The sequence below is a fragment of the Kogia breviceps genome, chromosome 1 (assembly GCF_026419965.1).
Source record: "Kogia breviceps isolate mKogBre1 chromosome 1, mKogBre1 haplotype 1, whole genome shotgun sequence".
Lineage (NCBI taxonomy): Eukaryota > Metazoa > Chordata > Mammalia > Artiodactyla > Physeteridae > Kogia > Kogia breviceps.
This window is the reverse complement of record NC_081310.1, coordinates 13,791,277-13,807,533: the sequence shown is the minus strand read 5'-3', so window position 1 is coordinate 13,807,533 and position 16,257 is coordinate 13,791,277. Positions and strand designations below refer to the sequence as shown.

At 37.9% G+C, this 16,257-nt stretch overlaps 1 protein-coding gene across 1 annotated transcript in view; it reads right to left on the bottom strand.

Annotated features, from left to right (window-relative positions):
• The window catches only part of KCTD3 (potassium channel tetramerization domain containing 3), a 70,550-nt gene that overhangs the window by 3,593 nt on the left and 50,700 nt on the right, over positions 1-16,257 (bottom strand). The window contains exons 14-15 of the mRNA XM_059039033.2: positions 15,420-15,575; positions 3,268-3,364 (exon numbers count right to left, since the gene is read on the bottom strand). Coding sequence (XP_058895016.1) covers positions 3,268-3,364; positions 15,420-15,575 — 253 coding nt within the window. The remainder of the gene's footprint in view (positions 1-3,267; positions 3,365-15,419; positions 15,576-16,257) is intronic.

The following is a 16,257-nucleotide window of genomic DNA, read 5'->3' as shown; positions in this document are numbered from 1 at the left end:
AATTTGCCCTTTAAGTGCTAGGATTCTTTTTTAAAAATCATAAATGGTTGCTGAACTGTCAAATGTTTTTTCTGTGTTTATCAAGATGATCACTTTTCTATTTTTGTTAATGTAGTTAATTATTTTTCAATAGTACCTGTGAATTGACAAACTATTTTTAAAAATCTAGATTCCTGTTTCTGTTTAAAACTACAGTCAGGCGCTTCCCTGGTGGCGCAGTGGTTGGGAGTCTGCCTGCTAATGCAGGGGACACGGGTTCAAGCCCTGGTCTGGGAAGATCCCACATGCCACGGAGCAACTAGGCCCATGAGCCACAACTACTGAGCCTGCGCGTCTGGAGCCTGTGCACCACAAAGAAGAGTGGCCCCCGCTTGCCACAACTAGAGAAAGCCCTCACACAGAAATGAAGACCCAACACAGCCCAAAATAAAATACATAAATTTTAAAAAAACCAAAAAACCCCAAAACCAAAAAAGTACAGTCAGCCCCCCATAATGTGGAACCCACAGACACAGAGGGCTGACTGTACTACACCAGTGTATATAAGGGACTTAAGTATTGGGGGATTGTGGTATCCACCTGCAGGGGGGGACATCCTGGATAAAGATGTCCCACTGTAAATAATAATTAAGAAAACAGTTGGACATCCCCATGCAAATCAATGACAGTAAAACACACCCTCACATCATACACAAAAACTCAAAGTGGCTTAAAAACTTAAAAACAAGACATGATACCATCACATTCCTAGAAGAGAACACAGGCTAAGCATTCTCTAGCATAATTCATACCAATGTTTTCTGAGGTCAGTCTCCCAAGGCAATAGAAATAAAAGCAAAAATAAATAAATGGGATCTAATCAAACTTACACACTTTAGTACAGCAAAGGAAACCATAAACAAAATGAAAACACAACCTACAGACTGGGAGAAAACATTTGCGAATGATGCGACCAACAAGGGCTTACAGCTCATACAACTTAATACAAAAAAACAACCCAATCAAAAAATGGGCAGTAGACTAAAAAGGGAACTCTCCTACACTGATGGCAGGAATGTAAATTGGTACAGCCACTATGGAGAACAGTATGGAGGTTCCTTAAACTAAAAACAGAGCTGGCATATGATCCAGTAATCCTACTCCTGGGCATATATCCAGACAAAACTCTAATTCAAAAAGATACAAGCACCTCTATTTCACAGCATCACTATTCACAATAGCCAAGACATGGAAACAACCTAAATGTCCATCGACAGTTGAATGGATAAAGAAGATACCTGTATACAATGGAATACTACTCAGCCATAAAAAATGAAATAATGCCATTTGTACCAACATGGATGGACATAGAGAATATCACACTAAGTGAAGTAAAAGACAAATATCATATCACTTTTATGTGGAATCTAAAATATGACACAAATGAACTTATTTATGAACTAGAAATAGACTCACAGACATAGAGAACAGACTTGTGGTTGCCAAGGGAGAGGAGGGATGGACTGGGAGTTTGGGATTAGCAGATGCAAACGATTATATATAGGATGGATAAACAAGGTCCCACTGTATAGCACAGGGAACTATATTCAGTATCCTGTGACAAACCATAGTGGAAAGGAATATGTGTGTGTGTGTGTATGTATATAAAACCAAATCACATTGCTGTACAGGAGAAATAAATACAACATTGTAAATCAACCATACTTCAATAAAATTTAAAAAAACAATTAAAACAAGCCTAAGTGCATGAAAACAAACATATGAATATGATTTGGCTCTTTTAATTTTTCCTATGGGATAGATTCCTTAGAATTACTTCTTCCTTTGAAAGTTTTTACAACTTTTTTTCCCTGCCTACTTATAAAGCTCTTTCGTTTCACTTCTCACTATTAAGAACCTGAACCGTCTTTATACAAAAAGCTTTGCTTCACATTAGTTTCATAAGGGGCTGATTTCCTATTTAATATTACAAAGTAATTTGTACAATTAGTTTTTTTTTTGGAGGGAAGGGGAATAAAGCCTAAGGGCCTGGATTTTAAATGAGAAAAAAACATTTCCAACCTGGTTCCTTGGCTTATTATCTTTACAACTATAGCTTTTCCTCTGGAATCATAAACTTAAAAACTATAAAACTTGTTTTATCATGCAGAAATTGTAGTTGATTACAACACTCTGCTATTGTTTGAAGTGACAGAACAGTACTTAGAGAAAGAACAACACTGGAAAGGACATGAGCACTGAAGAAGAATATGCAGGACTACATTGTTAGAGAACACTGTTATAACAGCAGCTTTAAACCACTTGGCAGCTTCTTCACCTAACATGTACACCAGCATTAAAGCACAGTGATGCATTTCTCCAGATAAAAATTTGGCCTCCTAACTACACTGTAGGTTCCTAATAATATTTTCTTAAAAAAAAAAAAAAAGAAAAGAAAAAAAAAAGTTTAGAACACAAAAATCATTTTCTGGAATCAATTCATTTAACAATCGCTGATGACTACATGCAATGAACTTTGATGGAAAGAAAATTTATCATCTCAAAGACTTTATCATTAAAATATTAAGGAATTAGTGATCACATGCTGAAGAAAAGATAACAGAGAAATTATTTAAAATATCACTAGCATTAGTAACATTAATATAAAAATGTATAACCTACTTAATAACTACTAATAGGAGTTTTACTTTTTTCACTTTCTTGACATGCAAAAAATTTTGTTTTTAAAGAGGAGAAACGTTACAGCACAATATGAGGCTGTAAAAAATAATTTTAAGAGAAGTAAATTTTTAGTCAAATGAAAAAGAGGAAACTAACTCCTATTGAGCATCAATTATAGTCAGGGACTATGCAAGGTATTTTGCATGTTTTTCACTCAGTGAAATCTTGGCAAGGTAGTTAAACTTTAAAAGAAACTGAGGCTCACAGAAACAAAGTAAGTTAAGTTGAATTTACATAGCTAGTAAGAGAAAGTGCCAGAATTAGAATTTAACTTGTCTACCATCCAATTCACTGTGTATCTGTTCTACTACCATATCACTAGTCCTTCCTAAATGTCCACAGCATTAGTGAAAATAAGTAGATTCTAGACAATAAGCACTAAGTATACTGTCTTAATTTTAAGTTAAAACGACCACAAGATAAAAAATAGACTTCTCTCTCAAAGATCTGTTTCTGATACCACTATTTATCAGTGTCAAATGAGTTAACATGTTTTGCAAGACAAATGTGACTTCTGAATATAATATCTTTACAGTAAAGTGTTACCTCTTCCCAGTAGATGAGAGTCTTACAAACAGTTTGTTAGTGATGGGAACAACTTTCTGGATAAACACCTGTTGATCGTCTCGCTCTCCAAAAGGCCCTTGGTTCAGAAAACAAAATGGCAAAAGTTAATTAAAATTTAACAGGTTTAATTTAAAAAAAGGAACATTAATTGTGAAAAAAAATAATTCTTCATGCCTGTAAATGTGGCATTGCATTCCATGTCAAAATCAGACACAAAATGCAACACTACAAGTAGTTCATCTTGCATCAGAAATTTTTTTTTTAATAAACTCAAAATGGATTAGAGACCTAAATGTAAGACCGGATACTATAAAACTCTTAGAGGAAAACATAGGAAGAACACTCTGACATAAATCACAGCAAGATCTTTTTTGATCCACCTCCTAGAGTAATGGAAATAAAAAAATAAATAAACAAGTGGGATCTAATGAAACAAAAGCTTTTGTACAGCAAAGGAAACTACAAACAAGAGGAAAAGACAATCCTCAGAATGGGAGAAAACATTTGCAAACAAATCAACGGACAAAGGATTAATCTCCAAAATATATAAATAGCTCGTGCAGCTCAATATTAAAAAAAAAAAAATCCAAAATTGGGCTGAACACCTCAACAGACATTTCTCCAAAGACATACAGATGGCGAAGAAGCCCATGAAAAGTTGCTCAACATCACTAATTATTAGAAAAATGCAAATCAAAACTACAATGAGGTATCACCTCACACCAGTTAGAATGGGGATCATCAGAAAATCTACAAACAACAAATGGTGGAGAGGGTGTGGAGAAAAGGGAACCCTCTTGCACTGTTGGTGGGAATGTAAACTGATACAGCCACTATGGAGAACAGAGCAGATTCCTTAAAAAACTAAAAATAGAACTACCAGATGACCCAGGAATCCCACTACTGGGCATATACCCATACAAAAACATAATTCAAAAAGACACATGCACCCCATTGTTCAATGCAGCACTATTTATAATAGGCAGGTCGTGGAAGCAACCTAAATGCCCACCGACAGACGAATGGATAAAGAAGGTGTGGTACATATATACAATGGTATACTACTCAGCCACTAAAAGGAAGGAAAGTGGGTCATTTGTAGAGATGTGGCTGGATCCAGAGACTGTCATAATACAGAGTGACGTAGGTCAAAAGAGAAAAACAAATATCATATATTAATGCATTTATGTGGAACCTAGAAAAATGGTACAGATGAACTGGTTTGCAGGGCAGAAATTGAGACACAGATGTAGAAAACAAACATATGGACACCAAGGGGGGAAAGAGGCGAGGGGGTGGTGGTGTGATGAATTGGGAGATTGCGATTGACATATACACACTAGTAAGTAAAAAATGGATAACTAATAAAAACCTGCTGGGGGTACATTCAAGATGGCGGAGCAGTAAGACGTGGAGATCACCATCCTCCCCACAAATACATGAGAAATACATATACAGGTGGAACAACTCCTACAGAACACATACTGAATGCTGGCAGAAGACCTCAGACTTCCCAAAAGGCAAGAAACTCCGCACGTACCTGAGTAGGGCAAAATAAAAAAGGAAAAAACAGAGACAACAGAATAGGGACGGGACCTGCACCAGTGGGAGGGAGCCGTGAAGGAGGAAAGGTTTCCACACACTAGAAGCCCCTTCGCGGGCAGAGACTGCGGGTGGCGGAAGGGGAAGCTTCGGAGCCGCGGAGGAGAGCGCGGCAACAGGGTGTGGAGGGCAAAGCGGAGAGATTCCCACACAGAGGATCGGTGCTGGTCTGGTCGCCCACCAGGGCGGGCAGCGGCTGGGAGCTGAGGCTCAGGCTTCGGTCAGATCGCAGGGAGAGGACTGGGGTGGGCAGCGTGAACACGGCCTGAATGGGGGGCTAGCGCGCCACAGCTAGCCAGGAGGCATTCTGGGAAAACGTCTGGAGCTGCCGAAGAGGAAGAGACTTTTTCTTACCTCTGTTTCCTGGTGCGTGAGGAAGAGGGGATTAACAGCACCACCTAAATGAGCTCCAGAGACAGGATCTAGCCTCGGCTATCAGCGTGGACACCAGAGACGGGCATGAAATGCTAAGGCTGCTGCTGCAGCCACCAAGAAGCCTGTGTGCCAGCACAGGACACTATCCACACCTCCCCTCCTGGGAACCTGTGCAGCCAGCCACTGCCAGGGTCCCAAGATCCAGGGACAATTTCCCCGGGAGAACACACGGTGCGCCTCATGCTGCTGCAAACGACATGCCGGCCTCTGCCTCCGCAGGCTCGCCCTGCATTCCATACCCCTCCCGCCCCGAATGCCTGAGTGAGCCAGAGCCCCCAAATCAGCTGTTCCTTTAACCCCGTCCTGTCTGAGTGAAGAACAGACGCCCTCAGGCGAGCTACATGCAGAGGCGGGTCCAAATCCAAAGCTGAACCCCAGGAGCTGTGCAAACAATGAAGAGAAAGGGAAATCTCTCCCAGCAGCCTCAGGAGCAGCAGATTAAAAATCCACAATCAACTGGATGTACCCTGAATCTGTGGAATACCTGAATAGACAACCAATCGTCCCAAATTGAGGAGGTGGACTTTGGGAGCAACGATATATATATATTTTTTTCTCTTTTTGTGAGTGTGTATGTTTCTGTGGTGATTTTGTCTGTATAGCTTTGCTTTTACCATTTGTGCTAGGGTTCTGTCTGTCCTTTTAAAATTTATTTAGTATAGTTCTTAGTGCTTTTTATCATTGGTGGATTTGTGTTTTGCTTTGGTTGCTCTCTTATTTTTTAAAAAATTACTTTTAAATTTTTTTATTTTTAATAATTTTTTAAATAACTTTTATTTTGTTTATTTATTTATTTTCTTTCTCCCTTTTATTCTGAGCCATGTAGATGACAGGGTCTTGGTCCTTTGGCCAGGTGTCAGGCCTGTGCCTCTGAGATGGGAGAGCTGAGTTTTGGACACAGGTCCACCAGAGACCTCCCGGCTCCACGTACTATCTAATGGCGAACATCTCCCAGAGATCTCCATCTCAACACCAAGACCCAGCTGCACTCAATGACCAGCAAGCCACAGTGCAGGACACCCTATGCCAAACAACTAGCAATACAGGAACATAACCCCACCCACTAGCAGAAAGGCTGCCGAAAATCAAAATAAGGTCACAGACACCACAAAACACACCATCAGACATGGACCTGCCCACCAGAAAGACAAGATCCGACCTCATCCACCAGAACACAGGCACTAGTCCCCTCCACCAGGAAGCATACACAACCCACTGAACCAAATGTTGCCACTGGGGACAGACACCAAAAACAACGGGACTACGAACCTGCAGCCTGCGAAAAGGAGACCCGAAACACAGTAAGTTAAGCAAAATGAGAAGACAGAGAGACACACAGCAGATGAAGGAGCAAGGTAAAAAGCCACCAGATCAAACAAACGAAGAGGAAACAGGCAGTCTACCTGAAAAAGAATTCAGAATGATGATAGTAAAGATGATCCAAAATCTTGTAAACAGAAGAACTAAAGAGTAAACAAGCAATGATGAACAACACAATAAATGAAATTAAAAATTCTCTAGAAGCAATCAATATCAGAATAACTGAGGTAGAAGAACAGACAAGTGACCTGGAAGATAAAATACTGGAAATAACTACTGCAAAGCAGAATAAAGAAAAAAGAATGAAAAGAATTGAGGGCAATCTCAGAGACCTCTGAGACAACACTGAACACACCAACATTCGAATTGTAGAGGTCCCAGAAGAATAAGAGAAAAACAAAGGGACTGAGAAAATATTTTAAGAGGTTATAGTTGAAAACTTCTCTAATACGGGAAAGAAAATAGTTAATCAAGTCCAGGAAGCACAGAAAGTCCCTCCAATACAGGATAAATCCAAGGAGAAATATGCCAGGACTCATATTAATCAAATTATCAAAAATTAAATACAAAGAAAAAATATTAAAAGCAGCAAGAGGAAAACAACATAAAAGGGAATCCCCATAAGGTTAACAGCTGATCTTTCAGCAGAAACTCTGCAAGCCAGAAGGGAGTGGAAGGACATATTTAAAGTGATGAAAGGGAAAAGCCTACAAACAAGATCACTCTACCCAGCAAGGATCTCATTCAGATTCGATGGAGAAATTAAAACCTTTACAGACAAGCAAAAGCTAAAAGAATTCAGCACCACCAAACCAGCTTTTTCTAGGCAGGAAACACAAGAGAAGGAAAAGGCCTACAATAACAAACCAAAAACAATTAAGAAAATAGTAATAGGAACATACATATCGATAATTACCTTAAATGTAAATGTATTAAATGTCCAAGCAAAGACATAGACTGGCTGAATGGATACAAAAACAACACCCGTATAAATGCTGTCTACAAGAGACCCACTTCAGACCTAGGGACACATACAGACTGAAAGTGAGGGTTTGGAAAAAGACATTCCATGCAAATGGAAATCAAAAGAAAGCTGGAGTAGCAATTCTCATATCAGACAAAATAGACTTTAAAACAAAGACTATTATAAGAGACAAAGAAGGACACTACATAATGATAAAGGGATCAATTCAAGAAGAAGATATAACAATGGTAAATATTTATGCACCCAACATAGGAGCACCTCAATACATAAGGCAAATGCTAACAGCCATAAAAGGGGAAATCGACAGTAACACAATCATAGTAGGGGACTTTAACACCCCACTTTCACCAATGGACAGATCATGAAAATGAAAATAAATTAGAAAACACAAGCTTTAAATGATACATTAAACAAGATGGACTTAATTGATATTTTAGGACATTCCATCCAAAAACAACAGAATACACTTTCTTCTCAAGTGCTCATGGAACATTCTCTAGGATAGATCATACCCTGGCTCACAAATCAAGCCTTGGTAAATTTAAGAAAACTGAAATGGTATCCAGTATCTTTTCTGACCACAACACTATGAGAGTATCAATTACAGGAAAAAATCTGTAAGAAATACAAACACATGGTGGCTAAACAAAACACTACTTAATAACCAAGAGATCACTGAAGAAATCAAAGAGGAAATCAGAAACTACCAAGAAACAAATGACAATGAAAACACAACAACCCAAAACCTACTGGATGCAGCAAAAGCAGTTCTAAGAGGCAAGTTTATAGCAATACAATCCTACCTTAAGAAACAAGAAACATCTCAAATAAACAACCTAACCTTCCACCTAAAACAATTATAGAAAGAAGAACAAAAACACCCCTAAGTTAGCAGAAGGAAAGAAATCATAAAGATCAGATCAGAAATAAGTAAAAAAGAAATGAAGGAAACAATAGCAAAGATCAATAAAACTAAAACCTGGTTCTTAGAGAAGATGAACAAAATTGATAAACCACCAGGCAGACTCATCAAGCAAAAAAGGGAGAAGACTCAAATCAATAGAATTAGAAATGAAAAAGGAGAAGTAACAACTGACACTGGAGAAATACAAAGGTTAATGAGAGATTCCTACATGCAACTATATGCCAATAAAATGGACAACCTGGAAGAATTGGACAAATTCTTAGAAAAGCACAACCTTCTGAGACTGAACCAGGAAGAAATAGAAAATATAAACAGACCAATCACTAGCACTGAAATTGAAACTGTGATTAAAAACCTTCCAACAAACAAAGCCCAGGACCAGATGGCTTCACAGGCGAATTCTATCAAATATTTAGAGAAAAGCTAACACCTACCCTTCTCAAACTCTTCCAAAATATAGCAGAGGGAGGAACATTCCCAAACTCATTCTACGAGGCCACCATCACCCAGATACCAAAAACAGACATAGATGTCACAAAGAAAACTACAGGCCAATATCACTGATGAACACAGATTAAAAACTCCTCACAAAATACTAGCAAACAGAATCCAACAGCACATTAAAAGGATCATACACCAGGATCAAGTGGGGTTTATCACAGGAATGCAAGGATTCATCAATATACACAAACCAATTAATGTGATACACCATATTAACAAATTGAAGAATAAAAACATGAAATCTCAATAGATGCAGAAAAAGCTTTCGACAAAATTCAACACCTATTTATGATAAAAACCCTCCAAAAAGTAGGCATAGAGGGAACTTACCTCAACATAATAATAGCCGTATATGACAAACACACAGCCAACATTGTCCTCAATGGTGAAAATGGGAACCATTTCCACTAAGATCAGGAACAAAGACAAGGTTGCCCACTCTCACCACTATTATTCAACATTGTTTTGGAAGTTTTAGGCACAGCAATCAGAGAAGAAAAAGAAACAAAAGGATTCCAAATCAGAAAAGAAGAAGTAAAGGTGTCAATGTTTCCAGATGAGATGATACTATACATAGAGAATCCTAAAGATGCTAGCAGGAAACTACTAGAGCTAATAAATGAATTTAGTAAAGTAGGAGGATACAAAATTAATTCACAGAAATCTCTTGAATTCCTATACACTAATGATGAAAACTCTGAAAGAAAATTAAGGAAATACTACCATTTACCACTGCAACAAAAAGAATAAAATATCTAGGAATAAACCTACCTAAGGAGACAAAAGACCTGTATGCAGAAAACTATAAGATACTGATGAAAGAAATTAAAGATGATACAAACAGGTGGAGAGATATACCATGTTCTTGGATTGGAAGAATCAATATGGTGAAAATGACTATACTACCCAAAGCAATCTACAGATTCAATGCAATCCCTATCAAACTACCACTGGCATTTTTCACAGAAGTAGAACAAAAAACTTCACAATTTGTATGGAAACACAGAAGACCCCGAATAGCCAAAGCAATCTTGAGAACGAAAAATGGAGCTGGAGGAATCAGGCTCCATGACTTTAGACTATTCTACAAAGCTACAGTAATGAAGACAATATGGTACTGGCACAAAAAAAGAAATATAAATCAATGGAACAGGACAGAAAGCCCAGAGATAAACCCATGCACATATGGTCACCTTATCTTTGATAAAGGAGGCAAGACTATACAATGGAGAAATGGCAGCCTCTTCAATAAGTGGTGCTGGGAAAACTGGACAGCTACATGTAAAAGAATGAAATTAGAACACTCCCTAACACCATATACAAAGATAAACTCAAAATGGGTTAAAGACCTAAATGTAAGGCCAGACACTATAAAACTCGTAGAGGAAAACATAGGCACAACACTCCATGATATAAATCACAGCAATATCCTTTTTGACCCACCTCCTCGAGAAACGGAAATAAAACCAAAAATAAACAAATGGGACCTAATGAAACTTAAAAGCTTTTGCACAGCAAAGGATACCATAAACAAGATGAAAAGACCACCCTCAGAATGGGAGAAAATATTTGCAAATGAAGCAACTGACAAAGGATTAATCTCCAAACTTTACAAGCAGCTCATGCAGCTCAATATCAAAAAAAGAAACAACCCAATCCAAAAATGAGCAGAAGACCTAAATAGACATTTCTCTAAAGAAGATATACAGATTGCCAACAGACACATGAAAGAATGCTCAACACCATTAATCATTAGAGAAATGCAAATCAAAACTACAATGAGTTATCACCTCACACCAGTCAGAATGGCCATCATGAAAAAAATCTACAAATAAATGCTGGAGAGGGTGTGGAGAAAAGGGAACCCTCTTGCACTCTTGGTGGGAATGTAAATTGGTACAACCACTATGGAGAACAGTATGGAGGTTCCTTAAAAAACTAAAAACAAACTACCATATGACCCAGCAATCCCACTACTGGGCATATACCCTGAGAAAACCATAATTCAAAGAGTCATGTACCACAATGTTCACTGCAGCAGTATGTACAATAGCGAGGACATGGAAACAACCTAAGTGTCCATCAAAAGATGAATGGATTAAGGAAGATATGGCACATATACACAATGGAATATTACTCAGCCATAAAAAGAAACAAAATTGAGTTATTTGTAGTGAGGTAGATGGACCTAGAGTCTGTCATACAGAGTGAAGTAAGTCAGAAAGAGAAAAACAAATACCGTATGCTAACACATATATATGGAATCTAAAAAATAAAATAAACCAAAAAAATCGTTATGAAGAACCTAGGGGCAGGACCCCGGAATAAAGTCACAGACCTACTACAGAATGGACTTAAGGACATGGGGAGGGGGAAGCGTAAGCTGGGACAAAGTGAGAGAGTGGCATAGACATATATACACTACCAAATGTAAAATCGATAGCTAGTGGGAAGCAGCTGCATAGCACAGGGAGATCAGTTTGGTGCTTTTTGACCACCTAGTGGGGTGGGATAGGGAAGGTGGGAGGGAGGGAGACCCAAGAGCGAAGAGATATGGGGATATATGTATATGTATAGCTGATTCACTTTGTTATAAAGCAGAAACTAACACACCACTGTAAAGCGATTATACTCCAATAAAGATTAAAAAAGAACCTGCTGTGTAAAAAAATTTAAAAATTCAAAAAAATACTTATATAACATTCCAAAATTATATTTTATGCACTAAGGCTGTAAAAACTGAAGGCAATAATTTGCTTGAGACTATACATTAAGAGTACTAGAAGGAGACCTGTTAAAATATAAGCTCTACATTTACTCTTTCAGAGTGTGCTCAGTTTCTTATCACTTCAAGAAAGGGATGTATAAATGAAGTTACTTTATGTATTGATGTTACTTTTTTTGACAACATGCAAAATCTTAAAAAATAAAGTACAACTTCATTAAGTAGAATTAAATTTATCAGAGCCTGTTGTACCCTTCAAGGATTTCAATCTAAAAGGTAAATTCAATTATTTTGACTTTATTGTACTTGGCAAGGTAGGAAAATGGCTCATATGTTTTAGAAAGAATGTGAACAATACAAAAGTGTTTTTATGCAAAACTTACGCATAAAATTTTAATAATTCTTTTCCCACGATACTCATTAGCTAAATATCAACTCATCATTCACAAAAAGTATGTGATGTACAACATAATTTTTAAAGATAGTATATCCCAAGTTATCTTATGTGATTCATACCTAATTAATAAACAGAATTACACTCTTATTAATTAGCAAATACTTACGCTTACTATGTACCACACTACATGCTTTACAAATCACTCATTTTAATCATCATAACTACCACATAAAGGATGCACTATTATCATCTCCATTTTACAAATGAGAAAAGTAAGGCAGCAACAGGTTAGTTAACCAAAGATCTCTTAGGTTCTACTTGATGGAACCGGAATCCAAACCCAAGCTGTCTGGCTTTTCACTAAGCTATGCAATTGCCCAATTCCTGCACAACTCTCTGAAGTCTAATTCTATTGAAATGAAAAGACAGTCCTCACTCAATAACCCATAAACAAAGTCAAAATATGGATGACGGGTGAAATAACTAGGAAAGAGGATTACGGGACTATATCTTCCCTCCCCCTCAAACTTTATTACTGATGTGAGATTCTCACATAACTTCATACCTTAAGTAATTATCCACACCTGCCCTCTTATAGCTTCCCCAACACTTTTGCCCAAATTAGCACCTTTCCTTCAGAGAACACAAAAAAATATCCTTACATCTCTGTTATCTTCAATGGGGGAGAAAGGAGGAGGACTCAAAAATATGACGTTTGAATGTGTTCGCCTTCTAACTAGCTCCATTTCTTCTTTCTGGCACAGTTGTTTCCAGTATGTTACTCCATTCCCCTTTACCACCTACACTCCACCCCTACCACCCCCACTGACACTGGATTTTCTATTCTGTTCCACTAGTCTACATGTCCACCTCTTAGGACATTTTTTTTAAACAAAACTATGAACAGAAAAGAAAAAAACATCTCCCTGGCCCTTTTAAACATTTTACATAGGACTGTCTTAAGTAATTTACAGGGCTGCTTCTAAATATCTTTTATTCACATTACACATGTGCTCCCTGATCTGATGCCTGCCTATCTACCTAGTCTCATGTCCTACTATTCTCAGCTACATACCAACAATTAATGACGTTCTTGACATTTGCCAAACCTGCCAGGTCCTACTGGCCTCTATCCTTTTAACATGCTGTTTTCCCTTCCAGGAATGTCCCTGTCCTAGAACCTTACACACCTTCACATCTCAGTTCAAAGTCCTACCATCACGCCCCGCCGCCTCTCTCAGTTCAAACATTAAGACCTCTGTGAAGTGCTCTGCCTGAACATCGGTTTCTGTCAAAGTGGGGATAAGATCTACTTCATAAAACTGTCAAAAAAATTAAATGTGAGTGTGTTACGACACCTAGCACACAGACTAGCACTCGCTCCTGGGGGCGTGCCGTCCTATGCACTTGAGCAGTGCGCAAAACACAATCGTTTGCTTTTTATTCCCACCGCTCACTCCAGTGTAAGTTGATGTTCACTGCAATTTTTTAGATTTCTAATGCCTGGAGCAAAAGTACGCAATATCTGTTGATGCTACAGCTTTAACGTACACTATGTTATGTGTCAATTACACCTCAATAAAGCTGGAAAAGACACTGTTGTCGAAATAAAACTTTCAGTGCCTATCATCGCACTGGGGACTGGGAGCACACAGCAACTGATAAAAGTAACAGCACTGAGCAGTTCTCTTTCGGAAATACTAAGACTGTGGCACTACAATTCTCTTCAGAAGCTTACATTGTTTAAAGATAACTAGTTTGAAATCTTTACTGTAGGAGCAAATATCCTGATGGACATACAGTTAATAGTTTCATGCACAGCAATTCTGATCCACTCCTTGTTTTCCATCAGTGCTATAATTCCTGCTGATACAAGATGATCTACAAGGTGCATTAGTTCTTTCAAACAGATCCTTGAGGAAAATGATCTACCTCCATGAAGACTGTTTGTCTGTATGTATGGTGTAGGGAGAAATTGATTTGTTATAACTAACTTTATATACCCTTTGCTGAAATCAGTAGAGACATCCTACACTGTTTCCTAATGGATGCCATCAAAACCACTCTCAGTATGTAAGAACACCAGCCCTTTTCCAGCTTCAAAGCTATTTTCAGGTTAATTATTAGCAAGGAAGGATAAAAGTATTTCAAGTTTCAAATGTGTACAGCCATCATGGCTTTTAATTATAAACAAAAGTGGTTAGCATTTGGAGATAATATCACTTAAATTAGGAAATGCTAGTAAGATAAAAAGCGTGCTCTCAACTTTTATTTATTTATTTATTTTTGGCTGCGTTGGGTCTTCATTGTTGTGCGCAGGCTTCCTCTAGTTGCAGCGAGTGGGGGCTACTCTTCGTTGCGGTACACGGGCTTCTCATTGCGGTGGCTTCTATTGTGGCAGAGCACAGACTCTAGGCCTGTGGGCTTCAGTAGCTATGGCGCATGGGCCCAGCTGCTCCGCGGCATGTGGGATCTTCCCGGACCAGGGCTCGAACCCATGTCCCCTGCATTGGCAGGCGGATTCTTAACCACTGCGCTACCACGGAAGTCCTCAACTTTTTAAACTATGAAAAATGATGCTATAATACAGATTTTCCTCAATTTATGATGGGGTTATGTCCCGATAAATTACTCCTAAATTGAAAATATCCTAAGTCAAAAATGCATTTAGTACACCTAAGCTACCAAACATCATAGCTTAGCCTAGCCTACCTTAAGTGTGCTCAGAACACTCACATTAGCCTACAGTTGGGCAGAATCACCTAATACGGAGTCCACTTTATAGTAAAGTACTGAATATGTCATGTAATTTATTGAAGACTGAAAGTGAAAAAGAGAATGGCTATGTGGGTACAGACTGATTCTAAGCACATCACTTGTTTGCCCTTGTGGTCACGCGGCTGACTGGGAACTTTGGCCTGCTGCTATTGCCCGACATCACAAGAGGCTATGGTACCACATATCCCTAGCCCGGGAAAAGTTCAAGATTCAAAGTTCAAAGTACTGTTTCTATTAAATGTGTTTCACTTTTGTACCTTCATAAAGTCAAAAAAATTGTATATTTTGTGACTTTATAGAACTTAATCAGAAAAACATTAAACTTCTGTTTTAAATGAGTTTCAAAGTGAAAATGAAAAACTTATATTTAAAACTCCTTTTTGGGTTGCTACTACAGATAATATACTTCTTCGGCATTGCCTACACAGTTCTTGAAAATGCCCCCCCGAAAGATCTAGCCCACCTATGTCATTTCCAGAGGAATAGCTTCCATGGCTTTCTGTCTCCTCCAGGGACAGTATCTTGAAAGATGCTAGAGGAGTAGAGCCTGGCTGAGTAGAGATCATTCCTCTGAATCTTGTTACCGTCCATGTCCGGACATGATTATTATCTGCACAGACTAGGAGAGAAAGAGAGCACACAACAGTTGTTAAATACAGATTATGAGAGCACCAACAAAATCACTTTTATAAACATATTTTAAGTTTTTTTCACTATAATTTACAATAAACAGATCGTAGCACATTTTGAGTGGCAAACAGCTTACTTATCTTAAAATTACACTTAATTTGTATGTAGCCAACAAAAATGAGATGACTGAATATGGTTTACCTTGCTGCAAATATAAGGTATATAAGTAAAATCTATGGATCCTTATAAAAGTAGCCTGTAGGGTATGAATTTAGAGAAGGTTAAAAAAAAAAAGTGTATGTAAGAGAGAAGATGCTGAATATTTTTCTGTTCTGCGGCTAAACTCCATTGTAAACAAGTTGCCTGGTTTATTTTTTCCAACCATATAAATTGTTTCTGCTTATGTTACTCCAATATTAAACAACCAAGATCAGGAGCTACTGAGAATTTATTGGCACAAATAACACTTGTCAAAAAGCTTATAGGAACCAGTTATTTATTGCTCATTCACAGTTGCATCAAGAAAAATTAAGATTTCAATACTAAAGCTAAGAATTATTTTTATATGAGCCTGCATTTAAGAAACATATTCCAATTAGCTTTATTTTTTCACAGTAATATTAAGTGGGTACATATTGAGATATCTCCTAACAAGTAATCTATTTCTGTTG